Source organism: Cucurbita pepo, chromosome LG01 (assembly GCF_002806865.2).
Source record: "Cucurbita pepo subsp. pepo cultivar mu-cu-16 chromosome LG01, ASM280686v2, whole genome shotgun sequence".
In the NCBI taxonomy this organism is placed as follows: domain Eukaryota; kingdom Viridiplantae; phylum Streptophyta; class Magnoliopsida; order Cucurbitales; family Cucurbitaceae; genus Cucurbita; species Cucurbita pepo.
In genome coordinates, this window is record NC_036638.1 from 15,566,812 (window position 1) to 15,584,552 (window position 17,741).

The following is a 17,741-nucleotide window of genomic DNA, read 5'->3' on the forward strand; positions in this document are numbered from 1 at the left end:
TTTTCTAATTAGGAATTATTGGCTTGTAATTGATTTTAATTCTAATTAAAAATAAATAAGTAGAAATTGCAATTTTCTTTTCTTTTTCTTTTTCTTTTTTTTTTTTATATTAATTTTTAAGATAATTATCGCAGGCAGTTAAGAAGATTTTATCTCTGTTTTGCATCTCCCAAATTTGGTTTCCATTACATAATTAATTAATGCTTTCACATTATGCCTTCCACGAAAAAGAAAATACACCATTAGAAAATTAAATTGAATTCAAAAGAAATTCTTAAATCCCTCATAATAGATTTCAATCAAAATGATAACCAAAATATATATATTTTTTATTTAATTTTATAATTATATATATATTTTAACTTTTTTGAAGATTATATTTCAAAAATATATATTGAAACTGTGTTTAAAATTTAATTAAATGTTTGAAAATAAATATAATATATATGTAAATATTTATATTTATTAAAAGCAAAAAAATTGAATAAGCAAAACTAATAATAAGGGTTTTTGAATTGAAATTTGAAAAATTTACAAACCACACAACCGTTTTAAATTTCTATTTTTTGTTTGGTCTTCCAAAAAAAAATTTATGACTCATTATAACTATTTGTTTTTTTTTTTTTTTTTAATCTTAAATAATTTCTTTAATTTGGTAATCGGTTGAGAATATGGTCTACTTTCTATTTTATTATTTACCTAAATCATAAAGGATTATCATTATAACTTTAGTTGTCATTAGTTTTTTTCTCTAATAAGGAAAATAATGGTTCAATTTGACAAAATAATTTCAATTATTATAGGATGTATTAAACGGGATGAGAAAACATTCATTATCCTTACTATTTGGATGTTATTTTTAATTAAAAATTCAAAAAATAAAACAAAGTTCATGATGTTTATAACATAATACTTAAACGGAAAATATTTTTAAAAAAATAATAAAATAAACAAATTTCAAAACATTTTCCTAACTTAGCCCTTCAAAATAAATTTAGAAAATTCTTGTAAATAATTTCAAGTATAGAAACAGAAAACATGGTTAAGATAGTGGTCAATTAATTAATTAAATGCATATTTCAAATTCTTAGGTAATATGGTGGCCTTTTATCAACCATCACAAAACATGAAAGTGTCAGTCACATGGGCGATAGTCGTTTTGGTTAGTGAAGTCGAGCCACTTACACACGACCATTTAGTAAGTGAAGGCGAATCACTCTTACACATATCTATTTGGTTAGTGAAGGGAAACTACTTTAACACATGACCATGGTAACAAAAGATGGGTAACACACAACCTTCGTGACAAACTACTTTAGACTAATTTCGTTTGAATCGGGCAAAGAAGACAGTGTCAAGTCGAATCCGGATCTAAACTTACCCAGTAGGTGCAGCACACGACCCATGTTTGATTATGCATACCCTTGACCCACGCACACGCCCAAAATTCAAGGCCCAACCACGTTACACGCCCCAGCTAGTGACCAGCGTGCCCGAGAAGACACCCTAACTTGTTCGATGACCTGCACGCGCCCGCTGTGGTTCGAATCGCCAGCGGCTGGAGAGTAGTTATTCAACTTGGATCTTGAATTTTGGCATTATTTCCTACATTTTTTACCCTCTCGTAGCTGATTTTGACCTTATGGAAGGCAATAAAGGTTAGTATAAGCTTCATTTATTTAGTATAGGTAGTTATGTAAGATGTATGACTTTTGAAAGAATTAGGTGGATATTTCTAATATGATAGAGTACCTCCACCTAGGTTGACACAAATTTTGAGAGAAATCAATACAATCTCAAAAATAAGATAGAACGTCTGCTAAGGCCAACCAAATAAGTAGCTCTACTGTCAATGTGGTTGGAATAGTTGTGTTATGTATGATGACATGTGCGTAGCAGTCCCGCACATGTCATATGTTTGATTTGTTTATTGTGTGAATGATATGATATGTTGAATGCTATTATATGATATGTGGTATGACATGATGTGTTGTACGATATGACATGTTGTAGATGTCATATTATGGCTTGATGATTTATGATAAGCTATGTGCTATGACATGTTGTGACATATATGACATGCGATGAAATGTTTTGAGATAAGAAGATTTATGACATACAACCACGTGACATGTTTTAAAGGCTATGCTATAAAATGAAATGAAATTGATAAAAAAAAAAAAACACGGAGGTGGTGTCTTGCATGATTTATTTACTATTAAAAATGTTGGGACCTCGTGCATAAATGTATATCACATGCATCGAGATATTTCCCCTTATGATGACTATGGACGGGTACGGTATGAAAAGGGAAATGATCATAATGTTTAACATGATGCTACGATGGTCGCTATTTCTTTTGGGTGTCCGACTACAGCACCAGGGACACTAGCCCGACTAGTACGAGGCCTAGGGGGTGTGCGAATCGCCTAATGGATCCATATTCTCCCATATGGACTGTGTGTAGAATAGTAAATATACATCCGATGACCTTAACCGAAAAGCTCCCTAAGAGAATACAATTTAAAATGATAGGTCTCATTCACATTATACGTGTGTGTGCATTCCCTAACCTCAATAGTGGGTCACTTAACCTCAATATTGGGGTCACTTAGTATTTATTATATTTCAAGTAAAGGCAAAACACCCTTATACAGTTGACAGCGTCATCAGACTAAAGACCATGAAACCTGCCTAGGGTAGTTGCATTTATTTTCTCGTATATCTTAGGTTAGTATACATTCACTTTTAAAATTTTCCTTTGTTTCATTTTAATTTACTTTAAATGTTTCATTTGTTTTACTTTAAAACTCTTATCTAAACGTAGAAGTCCATGACGTCGTTTTATGAAATTAGTTTAAAGAAATGTTTCCCCACAAAAATATTATATCATGTATATAGTAGCAGTACTAGTTCTCTTTGAGAATCAAATTCGTTACAGTTGGTATCAGATTTCTAGGTTATAAATTCGTTAGACGAGCCTACAAGGTAGGCTTGACATGTTCCATGGTCACATCGTTGATGTCCCGTCGCTTTCAAGTATGCCATGTGTGAGATAAAAAAAGAATTAGGGTAAATGCCACTAATTAAGATGTTATTGTTGCTTGGTTGTTGTCAAATGTAACTCGGGATTGAATTTGTTACCTTTGACGGTATTATTGTTGATTGAGTTCTATGTTTATTGATATGATTTACTTAAAGAATAATTATATGTTGGTTTTAGAATCATGCCACATAGAGGTCATGGAAGGGGACGTCGAGGAAGGGGGCAACCCCTATTAAAGGAGACAGTAACTCGAATTGACACAGCGGCGCCACCCAAGCAGCACAGGTAGCTGAAATAGACCCCACGATGAACTTGATGTGGGAATCATTTTAGGCTACGATGCAAACATTGTTAACCACCCAGCAAGCCAACAGTATGCAGTCCACGCGGGAAGCGAAGTATCTATTGGATTTCAAGCGGTATGATCCTGCATCTTTAGTGGAACCTCCGGAGATCCAACCGAGGCACATCGGTGACTCACGTTAATGGAGACAATTTTCTTGTTAATGAATTGCCCGAACGATCAGAATGTGTCTCGAATTTAAAATAATTCATGAACTAACCAAAATCAATAAAAGTTTACTTATTTGAATCTCGCTCAAATCAGTTCATAACAAGTTCGCTCGAATCAGTCATTTGATCACGTGAATATCATAAACAAATCATCTGCCATTCAAATTAAAACATTTGTTTAGGTATATTTGATATAATTTAACGAATTTTCTTTTTTCCAATAAACGAGTTTTTGTTACCCGATTCCGATTTTGTACACAGTAAGACACGGGAGGAAAGCATTGTTGAGAGCAAAACATGGCGGCTTCGAGGATAGCAGTGGCTTCCGTATCGTTAACCCATTTCCGGCCACTATCATCCGCCTCCATGGCCTCTGTTTCTCCTTCTTTGTCATCCAGGCTGGTTCCACATCCACCGGACCTTATCAAGTGGGTCCGCAGAGAAGGCGGATTCGTCCACCAGTCTCTCAAGATTGCTCAAGATGGCGATACTGGCCTTGGACTTCTTGCTTCTGACCACATCCCGAAAGGTTCCGAACTCATTGTTCTTCCTCACAATCTTCCACTACGGTTTGATTCGCCGGAAACTGGCGATACTGAGGAGGCTGACTCCGTTCTTGTCAATTTGGCTCGCCAAGTTCCTGGTATTACTTGTCTTTCATCTGAAATACCTCAATTGAGCCGCTTTCTTTGCTTGTTTTGTATTACAGTTTTATGCATTTGAGATGAATTGCTTGTTGTGATATTTTTGGTTCTCGCATTTTCACTTTGGCTTGTATTGATTTTTGTACTCTGAATTTCGATTATCGGGTTTGTGAGCAATTTGTATCATTATTGTTTCATTTAATGACCTTACAAATTACTGTGCTTCGTTTCATTATTTATTTATAAATTGAGGAAATAGGAACCTGGTAATTCAATAAGATGACCTATTTGTTGTTCATATCCATGGTAATGGCACAAGTGATTGAAATTTTAAGTTTTGGATTGTTTGAAAACTGTTGAGATGAAATGAAAAGCTCAAGAATTACATGAAAACCCCTTTGTTTCGAATATAGGAGAAGAATTTACCACCATCAAAATCGATATAAGTAGAGCAGTTTTGATAGAAATTAACAAGTTTGCATAAGAAATTGACAAAAGTGATATTAAAATAATAAAATCCTTAATATTTCCCTGCTCATATTACTAACAGTAGTCTGCCCCCCAAAATTCTATGTAACACTTGTAATGTAGCCTTTTTGAGTAGAGCATAGTAGTTTTTGGACATCCCACACTATAATTTAATACCTTCTAACAAAGCTTTTGCTGCTCCTTATGCTCGACTGTATGCTCCGTGGAGGAGGTTTGGTTTCTCATTCTTTAGGTTGCTTAATCGTTTGATTTTCATTGACTGATTGTGAGATATCCATTCTAAATTTTTCTTGGATATCAATTTTTAGTGCATACATACAAGTTGTTTTGTTGATTTTTGAAAATAGATTTTCATTGAATGTTTTTGAACATGAAGCTGTATTCTGGTGAAGATTTTAAGATAATTCATAAGATTCTTGTTTTCTATTCTATTTATAACCAACGAAAACAAAGATTCGAAACTACAATTCTAATTGGTTAAAGGCTTTGAGTGATATAATATACTCAAATTGGATGTCATTATTTTTTCTTCTCTCAAGTTCAATCTTAGTAAGAGGGTTTCATGGGTGCCAGATTCAGAGCGTTTTACATTGTAATGGCTAAAGGCCAATACTTGCTCCTATTCAATATTATAACAGTAAAAAAATAATAATAATAATAAAAAAAACTGGACCTGCTTATGTTTCCCTCTTTTTAACTCAAATATCTTCTAACCTCAATAATTCCGTATCTTTTTTTCTTTACCTATGGTCATTACCTGCCAAATGCAAAGCTCGATATATTTTGATGTAAAAACTCATACTACATAGAAATTCTATACTTGATAGAGGCTGATAACCTCATTTTTTATCACATTAGGCTTTATGTATTCTTAATCTGAATTAGAATAAATTGGACACTGAAGTATTTGGCAGAGGAACTTTGGTCCATGAAATTGGGTTTGAAGCTTCTGAAAGAAAGGGCAAAAGTTGGATCCTTCTGGTGGCCGTATATTGGCAATCTCCCTGAAGTTTTCAGTGTTCCCATATTTTTTCCTGGAGATGACATAAAGAACTTGCAGTATGCTCCTCTTCTTCACCAGGTCAGTTGTTAGATTGAAAGCCAATGCGTGATGCTGTAATCAACCAATGATAAAGATATAGTTAAGGTTATTTGTTTTGTTGTTTGAGAAGAAAAATCCTTTCAGATGTCGATCTTTCTTATACTTCCAACTAACTTTTCATTGATACCAAATGAAGTCTGCTCATGCTGAAGATTGAGGTGCTTATCAGGTAAACAAAAGGTGTCGCTTCCTCCTTGATTTTGATAAAGAAGTTAAACGTACTCTTGATAGCGTAAAGCCTGAAGATCACCCTTTTGGTGGCCAAACTGTTGATGCATCATCTCTTGGATGGGCAATGGCAGCAGTCTCGTCAAGGGCATTTCGTTTATATGGTAAAAATCTTACGGTTGGTACTACTAACAGTGTCCCCATGATGCTCCCTCTCATTGATATGTGCAACCATAGCTTTCATTCAAATGCACGTATAGTCCAGGAACAAGATGCAGGATCCATGAAGTTGAAAGTGAAGGTGAAATTTTCTGTTGTGCTAACTATTGATGGAAAGTTAGCTGTTCTTGCCATGTTAATCCGTTCTCTATATTCTTAACCGGGCAACTTTTGTTTGCTTTGGAACCAGGTTGTAGCAGAGACTGAAATTGAAGGAAACGTTCCTCTAACACTAAATTATGGCTGTCTGGACAATGACCTCTTCCTGCTTGATTATGGATTTGTGATAGCATCAAATCAATACGATCATATTGAGCTCAAATACGATGAAGCTCTCTTAGAGGCTGCTAGCACTGTTGCTGGGATTTCTTCAGAAAATTTTTCTTCCCCTGCTCCATGGCAAAAACTTGTCTTAACCAAGTTAAATCTACATGGCGAAGCTGCTCTTCTTAAGGTTTTGATTCTACTCAACTTTATTTCTCTACCTCTTATTAGTTTTTTTTCGGTGAAAACAATGATCCACTGGAACAATGTATTTGCTGTCACTAAAATCCATATCAACAAAAATTGCTTTATTTTATTTTCCCCGATTCTTGGTTCTCAAGACCATATTACTTTTTTGTTTCACAAATGAGAAACAGCCAATCTCCCGGAAAGAAAAAAGAAAATATATCACTTCTTCTCGGCAGTATGAAGATTTTCGTCAAATGGGGAAATTTAAACATACTTTGGTGGTCATGATGTCTCAGTTTGAAATGTTTAACGTACATATATCACGACTTGAATTAAAAGAAGAAAGGGAAAAATAGTTCAACCATCTCATAGTTAGAACCTAACCTCTTTTCTAGAAAGAACTGAAAAATAAATTTAGTATATGCTTCTGAGATATTTAGTGTTGAACGATAAATTATATTGTTCCTTTTCCAACTCGTCCTAGTGAGTTGAATTAAAATTATATGCTGTAAGTGTAAATTATTAAATTGTCCTGTGCAGCTACACAAATGAATAGGGTGATAAGTTTTTTTACTTCTTTTTCCTTAAATCAATTTCTGATTTTGTTCATTTGCCTGATAGGTGTGCATCGGTGGTCCAGAAATAATTGATGGCCGCTTATTGGCTGCTTTAAGAGTGCTTCTCTCGGTTGATGAAGAAATGGTACAGAAACATGACTTGGACGTGCTCAAATCTTTGTCAGCTGAAGCACCTCTTGGTGTTGCAAACGAAATAGCAACATTACGTACGATAATCGCTTTATGTGTGATTGCATTGGGGCACTTCCCAACCAAGATAATGGAGGACGAAGCACTTTTGAAGAAGTGCGAAAGAGAATCGTCGAAATTGGCAATTCAGTTCAGAATTCAAAAGAAATCAGTTATCATAGATGTGATGAGCAACCTAACAAGAAGAGTGAAGCTGCTTCAATCTAAGGCGGTCTCTCAGGGTTGAAAATGATGGTATAATGATATACTATCTCTGCCTTATTATCAATTGTCTCATTATGAATATAGAATTTACCTTTCTCTCCATTTGTTTGTTATTTTCATAGCACCTCTTTAATGTTCCTTTGTTATGCCCCTATACAATTCTTTTATGGTCATGCTAGTGAAAAATAAAATTTAGGGAAAATATCTGATCAAAAACTACCTTCAAAGAATCCACACAATACACTTAGGTTCTTTTTCATAATGATTTCATTTTTAAACTAAAAACGCAGTTTGGATTTTGAAAACTTCTTTCAAAGGTAGATGACAAAACAAAACAAAAAAAAACTCGTCAGTGTTGGTAGTATTTCTTAGCTTAATTTTCAAAATCAAAAACAAAAAACCAGGGACTTGGTCAATTGGAATGCAGGAATTCTGGGACTCTAGGGCTGTTACAATTTCTATAATTTAAGCTATTTGACATCACTTATTTCTCTTTTGTAAGCTTATCATCTACCTTCTACTTTATGTGGCATTGTGATAATATAATCTGGATCATAAATTTCTTATGCTTGGTCTATGTCCAACCTTTTTGTATTTCCTTTTTCCTAGGCAAAGCTGAGACGAAAGAAAAACTTCAATGGTAAAGAATTTAAACGAATCGGTTGGAGTTGAAGCCATAAAAAAACTTGGAATGTTCTGTCATCTCAGAATTTCTACTCCTGTTGCACATTTTTTTCTTTTTTTTTGCAGAGACCCATTTTAAAAAAGATGATGCCAGTGGCAGCATGTCATAGCTACCACCTCAGATTCCTAAAGGTGTGTTTATTAAGACTTGCATGCTTTTACATAAAAGAATATCTGTGTTTATGGTTACTCTTGCTACATGCCACAAGGAATAAGTTAGCTCATCAAATTCCTGAAGGCGTGGAATTTGCACTTTGATTGAAACCTGCATGCTTTGGCATAACAAAATTCAACCATTACTGTGTGTGTGTGTGTGTGTGCGCCTCTCTCTCTCTCTCTCTAGACAAGACACATGACATAAAGCTCGAGGAATAACTTAGAAACTTATTAGCAAAGCCAATTAGATGCTCATGGAGTCTTTCTGGAGAACACTTTATAGTATTCAAAGAGCATCAATTGATTAAAAGATTCCTGAGAAACATACTTTTAGTGGGCATGTGTAAAATGTAAGTGGGTATGATTCTGAGAATATGAACAAGTTGAGTTTGGCTCATAGGTGTGCTGCTGTTCTCCTTTTAGAAATATTCAAAGTGATCTTTTATTCCTTTTTCCTAGGCAAAGCTGAGACGAAAGAAAAACTTCAATGGTAAAGAATTTAAACGAATCGGTTGGAGTTGAAGCCATAAAAAAACTTGGAATGTTCTGTCATCTCAGAATTTCTACTCCTGTTGCACATTTTTTTCTTTTTTTTTGCAGAGACCCATTTTAAAAAAGATGATGCCAGTGGCAGCATGTCATAGCTACCACCTCAGATTCCTAAAGGTGTGTTTATTAAGACTTGCATGCTTTTACATAAAAGAATATCTGTGTTTATGGTTACTCTTGCTACATGCCACAAGGAATAAGTTAGCTCATCAAATTCCTGAAGGCGTGGAATTTGCACTTTGATTGAAACCTGCATGCTTTGGCATAACAAAATTCAACCATTACTGTGTGTGTGTGTGTGTGTGCGCCTCTCTCTCTCTCTCTCTAGACAAGACACATGACATAAAGCTCGAGGAATAACTTAGAAACTTATTAGCAAAGCCAATTAGATGCTCATGGAGTCTTTCTGGAGAACACTTTATAGTATTCAAAGAGCATCAATTGATTAAAAGATTCCTGAGAAACATACTTTTAGTGTGCATGTGTAAAATGTAAGTGGGTATGATTCTGAGAATATGAACAAGTTGAGTTTGGCTCATAGGTCTGCTGCTGTTCTCCTTTTAGAAATATTCAAAGTGATCTTTTATTCTCCTCTTTTTGGGTGAAGTTTGTTCTTTATGTGAATACGAGCAATGAGGACCCAAGATTCTTTGGATCAAAGGGTTGGAATGAAGGCATCATTAGCTGATGATTGAAGAACAGGTATTTAGGGATTAAGGGACATTTACAAGTTTTTTGAGTGGATGGGAAGGAAAGCTGTTGGAAGCATTCAATGATGTTTGTATAATAACGGGAAGATTACAGGTTTGACTAACCTTATGGTTCACAATGTTTAAAACAACATTTTTTTTTTCTTGAAATTTTGAAAAAAATAAATGATTTTAGTCTCTGCTATCAAATTTTTCATTAACTAGAAGAATAGAAAGCTTTTGAAACTTTTTCTTTAGGTATTAATTTTCAAGTTGACATGAATTAATATATGAAATTGTTGTAATATGTTAATTTTTTATTTTTTAAATAATTGTTTAAAACATTTTATGCTTTCAATTATATTTTATATTTTATTTACACAATTTTTTTTTTCTTTCTAACACAGATAAGTAAAACTTATGTTTGGATAATTATTTATAGAAAGTAATTTTAAATATAGAATGGAAAATAATATTCTTTTTGGAATTATTTAAAAAATAAATATGATCGCTTAATATCACTATTTTTTAAGAATATTTATTAAACATAAAAAAAGAAAGAAAAAGAGAAATTTATCCGTGCACTCGATAAGAGATCTAGCTCAAAATAATAATAATAATAATAATAATTGTCATCTCAATCATTTAATTTCAACATATTCCCTTATTAATTTTAATAAAAACAAAATATCAATATTTTCATGCAATATTCTTTTAGTAAACCTTAAAATTTAGATATTATGTCAATTTGGACATAATTTAGTGATTAAAACATTAAATTATCATCATTCAATTACATTCTTTAGCTTTGATGAACTAAAAAACAAACAAATTAAATGAAATGAAGGGAAATAATATTGAATCTTAAATTTTAAAAATTTAGAAATTGAAACCGTTCTTTTCAATAAATTAAATTTATTATAAGAATTGTTTCTCCTTTGATAAGAAATGACTTAAAAAGTGAAAAAAAATATATATATATAAAAGGCAATCAAAATCAAATAAAATTTTAATTAGTCATCCTATGCAAAATTTAGAAAGTAGGTATCAAAATTAAACGTGTAGTTTAGAATTATTAATTATTATTTCAGTCACTAGATATTCAATTTAATTAATTTTAAACATAATTTTTTTAGCATTTTGGTATTTCTAGTTTTTATTTTTTATATAAACAGAATCCTACTTTTTAAGTCCATAAAAGCAACAAAATATAGAATAAAAATAAACTATATATTTTAAGACATCACATTCCATGCAATTTTCTTAAAACAATTTTGAAGCGCTAAAAAATGGTAAATCTAATAATAATAATAATAATAATAATAATTTTTAATCATCGTAGCGGAGTTGAATTCTTTCGCAGACAGAGGAAGTTGGTTCATGAAATTCTTGAAGAAGAGGGATTTTGAGAGTGAAGAAATTAGAAGAAGACGAAGAAGAAGAAGAAGAAGAAGAAGAAATCCATAAAGTTGGGGAATGGTAAAACAAAACACTATGTACATACATCCCTTTGAAACAAGAATTTAGGGTTTTAGCAGAGGGAGAAGAGCAAGAAGAGGTTAATATGACCTAATTTAATTCCCGACGGAAATAGACCTCTCCGCAGCGAGCCCTAGCGGGGAGCGAGGTCGCGGTTTGGAAATCGACATGTCGCGAAGAAGAAGATGAGTGCTCATCTCGGATTGCTGAAGGGAGGGATGCTTGATCTTCTCAATCTCCCGCTTGATCTTCACAACCTGGATGTGAACCGGAGCCTGAGAGTCCAAACCGCCATCGGCGACCGCCGTCGGGTTCTCCATTTGGGGGGGGGATTAGCAAGAGCGAAAGGAAACAGAGAAGAGAGGAATGGGGATAGGGATTGGGATTGGGAATGAAATGTTTCTGTGAATCTTATTAGGAGTGGAGAGGAGAGAGAGAGAGATCTTAGGAATGAAATGTTGATTCGGTAACCATAAATGCCGACTCCCACACTCCTCTGTATCCTCTTCTTATCGTCTTCTTTACCGCCCACTCGCTTCCATTCAACTCCCTTTTCTTTTTTTCCTTTTTTTTTTTATTTATTTATTATGAAACAATCCCATATTGGTAATCCTACCTTTTAGGTTTATTTTATTTTATTTTATTTTATTTTATTTTATTTTATTTTGGTATATACATATTTCATACTTCATTTCACCCTCCTTCCATATTTATTAATAAACATACTTTTTTTTTTCTTTTAAATTTTATGGGGTTTTTTTATTTTATTTTTTTATCTACTTTTTGTTTTTAAAAAATCATGCTAAACTCTGAAAATTAGGTAAAAAAAAAAAAAAAAAAAAAAAAAAAAAAAAAAAAAAAAAAAAAAAAAAAAAAAAAAAAAAAAAAAANGTTCAGCTTCGGGCTCGGTCTATGGGAATTGTAGGCCTATCATCAACCATATTAACCTCCATTTCTTTTCCTTCTATCATTTTTAATTTTGTTTCTATATAACAACCATCATCAAATTATACTACTAGACTGTAACTGCGCATGTTGTAGTAATATGTTACGATGATCATAATCTCTATGGTGCGTAAATATATGTATACCATGTCATGTAAGCTATGTCATGCATGAAAGACTTGATATGAATTTGTATGCATAATTCATAACATATGATTTTAACCTATGGGGACCTCATGCATTTTTGTGTGTTATATGCATCGAAATACTTTACTATTATGATTAGTACGGACGTGTACCTTACGACTTACCACATTTATGTTTGTCCTGAAATTATGCCGGCCTTTTCCCTCAATGGTGTCCAACAGCCATTAGCGAGTGCTAGCTCGACAAGCTAGGCCACGAGTACATTATTGGCTCGGATGGAAGACTTGTCTTATGTATTAAAATGATGATGATATGATGACGATGATACATAATAACATGATCGCATAAGATGCATGATGATGATATAACTCAATATGACGATATTTTCATATTAAGATGATATGCATATACCAAATGTCGATAATGAGTTTTTCTAAGATACAATCCTAAATGATCTTAATGATGATGAATATATGAAGGTCGATGTATGCATGTTACATAGAGTAATATGTGAATTATGTACAGGATTGCGTCATAAGAATATTCTGAGGAATAAAACTATAGGGACCTCATGCATATTGTGTGTTCATTTACATCAGATTACTTCTTTATTTATGATGATGAGTATGGACACGTACACTATTTATGATGATTATAATCATCATGCCTTACATAATATTCGAGGGTTTGTTGAACTTCGGACGTCTGGCTATACACGACTAACCTGACTATGATGGGCCCAGGGGGTGGGAACCGTCTGGAGACTCATGCTCGCATGTGTGGGTTGTGTGTAGAGAAGTACTACACATCCATTTTTGTTCAGACTGGAGGGACTGGAGGTCACCTCTATAATGGTTTTAATGATAAGTCCCTAGTTATTAGTTGCATATGTTTACATTCTCTAACTCCAATAGTTGGGTCACTTGCGAAGTATTTCATAAAATTTTCAAGTCATGTGCTACTTCTATTTTTTTTGGTAAACGGAAGACACCCTTTTACGGCCGACAACGAAATCGCAAGTAAAAACCATAACACATGCATATGATATAGTTGTATTTAAATTTTTAGACCTAGGTTAGTATATGACGTTGTCAATTTTAATATTTACTTTTGTTTTATTTAATATTTCGAATATGTTGCTTTAAAGACTTATACTTTAAACATATAAGTCCATGACGTTGTTTTACGATAATGTTTTAAATGTTTATATGTGCATAAGAGATGATATTATGAATATGGTAACGACTTTAGGTTAGTAGAAATCTAGGATCATTACAATAACACCGGGCGGTGTGCCAAGGACAGGACGTTGATCCTCAAAGGGGTGGACAAAGACTGTGTGATCAAAAGATGGAATGAACTTGGAGGTTTGTCGAAGACGCCCACTGTTCAATTGTTGGCCGCGGTTCAGAAGGCGAAGGAGGGAACGTGTGGTCGCCAAAGGGCGGCTGCTGTAGTGGAGTCGACAGAAGAATGGTCGTCGTACGTGCGCCGGAGCGGTAGTCGACTGTCGTTTTGTGCTGCTGACAAAAGGTGTCACCATGGTCGCAGGCTTGCTGAAGCACTCATCACATCCCACCGTCGTTTGTGGTTTGGCAGATCAGTGGAGGGGAAGAAGAAGATGAGAGAGATGAAACAAGATAATGAAATTTTATTTAAATTTAGAATCAATTTAATTAAATTATTTCCTCATATTGAAAAGTTAAAAGTGAATAATATAAATTTGGGGGAAAAAAACTAAAAAGAAAAGAAAAAAGCAAAAAATGGGGTGAGAGAGGCTCGAACTCTCGACCTCAGGATATCTCTTAATGCTATGAGACCTACGCGCTAGCCAACTGCGCCACCACCCCTACTTTGTTATGAAGTTATTTAAATTGTAAATCAATTTAGATAGATTATTTTCATATTGAAAATTTAAGTGAATCATATAAAATTGAGAAGAAAAAACCGATAAAAACTAGAAATAAAATAAAATAAGAAAAATGGGGTGAGAGAAGCTCATGCTCTTGACCATAGGATAACCCATAAAGCTATGAGACCTACACGCTAGTCAACTGAGCCACCACACTATTGTATTTATTAATTTTTTGATATTAAGAAAAAAAAATAATAATATAACCAAATATGACACAATATAAACTTTATATTAAGACATTTAAAACGATAGGTTTATGTTATACATAGAAACAGTAAAATTATTGGTTATTGGACTTAGGCATGACACGCAATTTTCTAGGACTCGATCTGAAAATGGTTGAAACTCAAGTTCCCATTCATAGTTTCAAATGTAAGTTTTGGGACAAAAATTTGAATTATTAGAGGAAACTTGCCTACTAAAACCTTCAACTTCACATACCACGCCCAATGTACCTAATAAAAATTGACTTAGACTCGTGTACGTACTTTTTTCTTTTTTTCTTTTTGAAAAAGAAAACAAAAAAACAAAAAAATCTATTTTCTATAAAAATACGCCTAAAAAAACTAACATTTTTCTAGAACATTGTTATATAATTCATATTGCAAATTTAATTAGAAAAGTGATTTTTGTTTTCTTTTTTAAAGTACGTTGTACTTTCATAAGAAACTTCCTAATGTGTTTGATTTTTCTCTTCCTCAAGAAAATACGTATTTATTTTTAACAAATTAAGAATAGTTATAAAAATCAAAGAGAAAATTCTCATAAGTTGTTCGGTCTAGATTATACTAATCTGGATAATTTATATCGTTCTCTTTCAATTTCGCTTGTCGTTTAGTTAAAGCATACCAATCTTGAATCTATAGTCTAACCTATTCTTCTCTTTTCATTTATATTAAAATTAAATAAGTGAATTCTTATGATCCTTACCCATACCTTTCGTATATTCAAATAGAATCTAAACAAAAATTCTTTGGTGGGTAAGGAATTTCATCAATTTAATTGTATAATTTAGTTATTTGATCGATTTAGAGATGGAAATTTCTTTAAATTTATTAGAATATAATTTACCTATAATAAATTTATTTCTAGTTAAAATATAATAATTTTTTTAATATATATAATTGTTTGTGGATTGATGATGACAAGAACGTGAGCTATATTATTTAGTATATAATTAATATATGATTATTGGCATTAATATTAGGTTGTGGAAATTTTTGAAACTTTATATTATTATATTTTTCGTCTGTGGGACCCATCTTTTTAATTTACAATAATTTCCAAATAGCTAATATTTTTATTTTAATTTCTTTTTAAAAGAACAGGCGTAGATCAAGTTTCCCAAGCCTTATCTTTTAAATGACGTAAACCATATTTGTCCTTTTTTTTTTTTGTGGCATTTTATTCCATTTTGTCATCTTATTGTCTACTTATTATTTGGATAGAAGGAAATACGTAAATAATCTCTTCTTTTTCCATTTTTAGTTTCTAAAATTTTAAATATTTTGGTAGCGAGACAACAATTGTACGGTACTTGTTCTAATCTAGTGAACAAATAAGCCTAGAGTCATATTTGAGAAAAATATTTTAGAAAACGTAAACAAGTAAATACGTTGAAAAACAATTTTAAAGTAAGCAATGTTACCCGCTAAAACAAATAAGCAATAATAACCGTTTTGATAGCATATAACTCAGGCAGAAAGAATTGACAACTAATCACATCCCTCATATTATATAAAACTGCTCACATCTGTACTAAAACCACTGAGATCATAAAATATATACTCTCTGTATTGACACAACAAGAAATAATAAATGTCTATCTAATATGAAAGTAAGGAAAATGGGTTTGGAACGGGCATGCGGTCATGGACAAATATAGCTGTACATCTGACATACGGCTACAGATAACACTCCTTAGACAAGTCTTATCGTGACACCATGCCGCATGAGGCAATTGGAAATAAAAATATAATTTATAGAAATAATAAAAATAAAAACGGTGCAAAAAGTTTAAATTTCCACCTCGTTATCTAATCATCTGGTCCAAATTTGAAAGCGACAACAAATTTATAAATGTTTTTTAATAACAAATATTGCCGCTTGTATTTAACTTCTTCTTGTAAGGCGAATATATCAACAAATTTGATTTAAATTACATTTTTCAAGTTAATATAAACTATAAATTCAATTCAATTTTTTATACGGTTGTGAATTATTGTCTAAATCAAACTCAAATTGCAAGTCAATTTATTATAATTAATTTTTTTTGTTTCCAATAAAGACATCAATAAACAACATTTTAGGTCGTATTCATTCATACAAATTGCAAATTTAAGATTATAAGTTAAAACAACATTAATTTTAATTTTATCTATTAATTTCTTAAATTTGTGGCTAATTTTAATTGTCTTTATTGGTAGAGTTGTTTGGAATGGAACAATAAAAATAATATTTTAGTGTGTGTATAAATTATATAAAAATTGTCAAAATTTGATGAATGGCTTTTGCAGCTTTGTCCGCCGCACATTTGGAAAAATGGTGTATTTTATATCCATATTTTATTTCACCAACAAATTTCCATCCCAATTTATCAAAGCTTTTTTTTTTTTTTTAATAGCTGGATTAAAGGATAAAAATCAAATTTAAATTTTATAAAATAGAAAATTTTTAAATGGGTCCAACCAATAAATACCGAAAGGTCTGATTGACATAAAAATAAAGCAAACGTTTCAAAGTATTTTGAACTTATAGTCAGCCGTACCATAAATGTGGATATAGATTAGATATAGTTGTTGAAATGTGGGAGAATGGCAACCACATGCTATCTTTGAAATGAACCTACTCAATTAATTTGATTTATTTGATTTAGAAGAGTCTTTGCAAGTCAATTCTATTTTGGTACTTAAAAAAAAAAAAAGAAAAAAAAAGCCAAATTATTAATAATAATGTCAAAATGTTCTGAAAAAGTGGGCGGGTCCATAATTATTTATTATTAGGTATAATATAATATATATGGATATGATTTCACACTCTGAGGCATGCGGCACGTGGGAAGAGACATGCGACCAAGTCAAAATGCTGCTATTGCTGTCTTCCTTTGAATGCGACGTTAATTGTTTTTGTTTAATCTTTTTATAATTTAATTCATTTTCGTGCATTGAAAATGTGATTGCTTGTTCGTTTTTTTTTTAAATTTGGATTGGGAACTAATTATAAAAATAACCATAACAATAGTTAACCAAATTGTTTTTAAATGTGTCATCAGCATTCTTTTTTTTTAATTTTATGGCCATAGATATATATATTTTTTAAAAAAATGTGATGTATGATATGTCGTAGCTTATCTTAAAAGTTAAATTATAAATTTAATTTATAAATTTTGCTCTATTATTAGGAGTGTTCGTGAATAGACAATTTTTAAATTAAATTTAATGGTTCAAATAGTCATAAATTTTTTTAGATTGATTCTAGTTAGTTGTTTATTTAAAATTTTATTTTTAATAAAATTAAAATTTAGATTTTATAATCTCTATTTATTTTTATACCTTTAATTAAGATTTTTTTAT

The 17,741-nt window shown here is 32.0% G+C and overlaps 2 protein-coding genes and 1 non-coding gene across 3 annotated transcripts; 1 reads left to right on the forward strand and 2 right to left on the reverse strand.

Annotated features, from left to right (window-relative positions):
* The first annotated feature begins 3,799 nt into the window (after positions 1-3,799).
* Positions 3,800-8,772, forward strand: LOC111797690 (histone-lysine N-methyltransferase setd3-like). Its single transcript, XM_023681026.1, has 6 exons — positions 3,800-4,202; positions 5,607-5,773; positions 5,964-6,263; positions 6,372-6,635; positions 7,256-7,635; positions 8,215-8,772. The coding sequence occupies exons 1-5, from the start codon at positions 3,857-3,859 to the stop codon at positions 7,625-7,627; spliced, it is 1,449 nt and encodes a 482-aa protein (XP_023536794.1). The 5' UTR covers positions 3,800-3,856; the 3' UTR covers positions 7,628-7,635; positions 8,215-8,772.
* Positions 8,773-11,125: 2,353 nt separating this feature from the next.
* LOC111776834 lies at positions 11,126-11,698 on the reverse strand. Its single transcript, XM_023656224.1, has one exon. The coding sequence runs from the start codon at positions 11,480-11,482 to the stop codon at positions 11,258-11,260; it is 225 nt and encodes a 74-aa protein (XP_023511992.1). The 5' UTR covers positions 11,483-11,698; the 3' UTR covers positions 11,126-11,257.
* Positions 11,699-14,018: 2,320 nt separating this feature from the next.
* TRNAM-CAU lies at positions 14,019-14,104 on the reverse strand. The gene is given in 2 exon segments: positions 14,019-14,054; positions 14,067-14,104. It is a non-coding gene; the product is annotated as a tRNA-Met (tRNA).
* Between the last annotated feature and the right edge of the window lie 3,637 nt (positions 14,105-17,741).